The 3945-nt window shown below is 37.6% G+C and overlaps 1 protein-coding gene across 1 annotated transcript; it reads right to left on the bottom strand.

The window, feature by feature from the left end:
* Positions 1–576: 576 nt before the first annotated feature.
* On the bottom strand, positions 577–1224 carry LOC114539714. Its single transcript, XM_028560329.1, has one exon. The coding sequence runs from the start codon at positions 1222–1224 to the stop codon at positions 577–579; it is 648 nt and encodes a 215-aa protein (XP_028416130.1).
* Positions 1225–3945: the final 2721 nt, after the last annotated feature.

Here is a 3945-nt window from a genome sequence, read left to right as displayed (position 1 = left end):
GGTATATTTTAAGCGGCTACTCGCATATGCAGTCCAATCTAAAACTATAATCAAACTCAATTTACACTTCACAGTATGTCAATGCATATTTCCTGTATATTAGTACTACTGCCTACTAAAACTATGATCAAATCTATATACTCTACTACCTCTATACAGTTTATTGCGTAGCCGTATATATATATTTATAATAGTAGCATCTAAATGACCCAATTCAATATTGTTGTAATTCAATATCATAGCACAGCCATGTTATTTACGAAGGCATGTCTACACAGTCATCTCATCTGAGAATCTCACCTATGACCTATAGCAACAAACTTCTATAATTCTTTTTACTCCTTTTAAATAACTATACAAACGAACACTTTAATGAGTATACGATAGGAATTAATGTATTTAGTGAAAATTTCAATTTAAATCTAAACAAGATGTATAAAAATTCCATGCATATAAATTTACAAATTACAGTTATTGACAGACTTCAAAATATACTTCAAAAAATCTTTTTCAAAAATTAAATAAATATATAAATTGTTGTATATATGCAAAATTTACATTAGCTTAGCATGCCTACTAAAAGTCACCATATATTTTTTTAATATCATTAAGAAATATAGAAAACAAGTCTTTACCCTTATTTTCATATCTCCAAAGAAATTCTGCCAGGTAAGATGAGAATGCAAGCTTTCGCACACCAAAACATGGTAGTTTGCTTTTTGCTTGTCTCCAATGACCCTCTATTTTGTTTGTATGAAAACCATCTTCGTTCACAAACTCTTTTGAATGATTCACTAAACGGTGCTGATAACCGTTTAGTTCAAGTTTCGAATATGCTTTCCAGCAGTCAGAAACTATGGTGGTTTCTTTAGCAATATGTTTCTTAATTAAAGGTAAAAGCGTTGCTTCGTGTCTTTTGTCAACTGCTACCATAAAGCTTCTTCGAGATTCTTCTTCAATGCCACCAAACACCCATTGTCCTTCAACACGATGACCACGATGACATTTCCTCTTGCCAAACTTGCTTTCGTCAATCTGAACAGTTTTCCCAGGACCACCGATCTGCTCTTCTCGCTCAATAAGAGTTACTTCGCATGTTTCGCGACAGAACGAGTCCCAGTCTACTGCTGTATTAGAAGCAATGTTAAGTTCATGATGTATTTCATTTTGTTTCATATCACAGCACCACCAGTATGTGAATTTCAACACTTCATCTAATGTCATGTTGCTATTTTCGAACCAGCTGTCTTTTCTTATTGACATTTCAACCTTGTGCCGCTTTCTATTCTCTTGACGCCGACATTCCCATTTGAAATCATCTGAACGATCATCACATTGTACCAGTTTCATTGATTTCTTGCAATAACCGCAAAGTCGCTCTCTTGCAATTAATCCCTCATCCATGCACCAGCGTATTGTTTTCTCTTTTCCTTCTAGACAATAATGTCATAATCAACATTTCAGGTGCAATCATGAAAACGTTTATTTACGCTCTACACCTTTCTAATTTTTCTAAATGTATTTTAACATACAATTATTTTTCCATTTTTTCTCAAACCCAACCTAAAACACACAAAAACAAAATCATTCAGCAAAATATTTCACTTCAAGTTTATTTCCGCTCACGCTATTCAATACTCTTATTGCGTCAAACCTCGCTTTTCCGCTAGAAATTCCACGTTGTCGCACTGTTTGGTAATTCTATACTCTCATGGCATGTATCACACAGTTCACACAAACAACACACACGCTATATTCATTCTTTAACGCTCAAAGCTTGATCAAGTCTTAACTTATCGTTATGGCCGCGAAAAATCCTCTTTCAAAAATAGCAAGGCAACACAAGACAACGTGGACGCAGCTGCACAAAAGACTATCCCAGATGACTCTCCAGTTTGATGAGATTTTTCCTGAAGAGATTGCAACTTTTCTTCGACACAAGGCCACTTCACTCAACAACAGTTCCATGGGGTATCTTACGTCTGCCTTACTTTCCACCACAGCATTCCTCTCTGCTAATAATGGTTGTAAAGTTCATACCATAACCCACGAGCAACCCCTTAATCTCTACACCATATTTGTTGGTTATCCTGGCACTGGCAAATCCTCCATATATCACGGATGTTTGGACTTGCTGCAGTCAATTATTGAAAGCGACCAATGAACTTTTTCATGGATAAAACTACATAATCCGGTCTTGTCAAACACATTGGAAATAACCACTCGGCCTTTCTAGTTTCACCAGAGGTTTACGACGTTCTAAACAAACTCCTAAAGAACAATGACGAAAACGCCAGCGGTGACGCCATGCTGCTTTGCAAGCTTTTTTCCGGAGAGGCCAGTTCTACGCTTATTCTACCGAACAAACAAGAGAAATTCCAAGCAATACTCCATTCTCTATTCTCGGTTGTACCCAAATGCCAAATGTTGCAAAATTAATCGGCAGAATGGACCAAGGTCAAGGTTTGATGACCGTTTTCTCGTGTCTGTCCCTATGGCACTTTGTCCAACATCTACAGAGATTGACAACGCGAGAGACTTTCTCAGCACAGAACCCGATGATGCTCTTAAACAAGTATTCCGTTACATTAATCGATGTCAACAGAACTCACCGACAACGTATGTCTTCGACGAAGATGCCAAGCAATTTCTTCGAAATAGGAAAGATGCTTTTATCGCTGAAATGAACGACGCAATTCAGGACGGTTTGCTTATTCCACCAAAATCCAAACAGTTAGATCTAATGCCACGTGTTGCAGCAGCACTCCACGTCTTCACTTGTGCGTTTTCCAACGTATTTGCTGGACATGAGGACGACCCATTACCCTCAACGATAACTTTGGATACTCTACAGCAGGCTGTAAACTACGTATCTCACCTCGAGGCACAAAAACATATGTTATGTCAGGTAATGTATAATATTTAGTGTGTAAGCGTTTTCCACTTGTCATTAATGCGATGAGCCTTCTTTGTGTATAATATTCACGAAATTTTAATAACGACTTTTTGGGTTCTTTAGTTCATCAAATCGATAACTCATGACATCTGTGATGCCCCAAGACCCCAACCAACAATTGCCAACATCAAAACAGCTGTTTTGCTATTCCCTGGGCCAATTGTGACCTACTGCGGTTTTCGGCAGTGTGCTCCTCGACTCGTTCGTAGCTCCACGAAAACAGAGTATGATGAAGCCGTTCAACAACTCAAGCCACATTTGGGCTCCATTGTCTCCATTCGCATCGCCAGAAGTGCACAAGCCACGAATGTGTTCATCAAAAAACCACCTACTTCATTCACATCATGGCCGCACTACGCTCTTTGTGAACTTACGGCCTACACAGGAAAATTCAACTTGCCAATTCATAAGTCTACCACCAAACACATTAAAACATTTCTTTTAAATCAGCAATTCATAACTCAGGAACAACTTAATTTATAAAAAGGAAAACTTGTAAATTGTAACATAATTTCAGTCTATTCCATGTGCAACTATTTTCTACTTGATTTACAATGATTTATGATAAAAACGACTGCTTGTAGTTCGGATTTAATACGTAATTTTTCAATTTCTCGCTATAGCCCTAACCCTAACCCACTGCGTAGCCAGTAGCCAGTAGCCACTTCAACATATTTGCTTCCAATACTATTACGTAATTATTCAATTTCTCGTTCTTTAAAAACTAACTCACTGCGTAGCCAGTAGCCACTGAGATATTTATGTTTTGTACGTGGACGGGTATTCTTCAATCGCTCCAATAGAAGTTACAAGAAGTGCAAAGAAATGAATAATGCAAGTTCATTTGATTCCCAAGACGCAATCAAGAAGGCTGCAGAGGCTATAGATGATAAAAGAATTCTACATTTTTAAGTGGAGTGAACAATGATCTTGTTGCTGCAGAAGCGAACTATCACAAAAGCTGTTTTTCATCATACACTAGCAAGTCA

This window comes from Dendronephthya gigantea, unplaced genomic scaffold (assembly GCF_004324835.1).
Source record: "Dendronephthya gigantea isolate DGI-Jeju-01 unplaced genomic scaffold, DenGig_1.0 000214F, whole genome shotgun sequence".
Lineage (NCBI taxonomy): Eukaryota > Metazoa > Cnidaria > Anthozoa > Malacalcyonacea > Nephtheidae > Dendronephthya > Dendronephthya gigantea.
The sequence above is the reverse complement of the archived record's forward strand: the minus strand, read 5'-3'. Positions and strand labels throughout refer to the sequence as shown.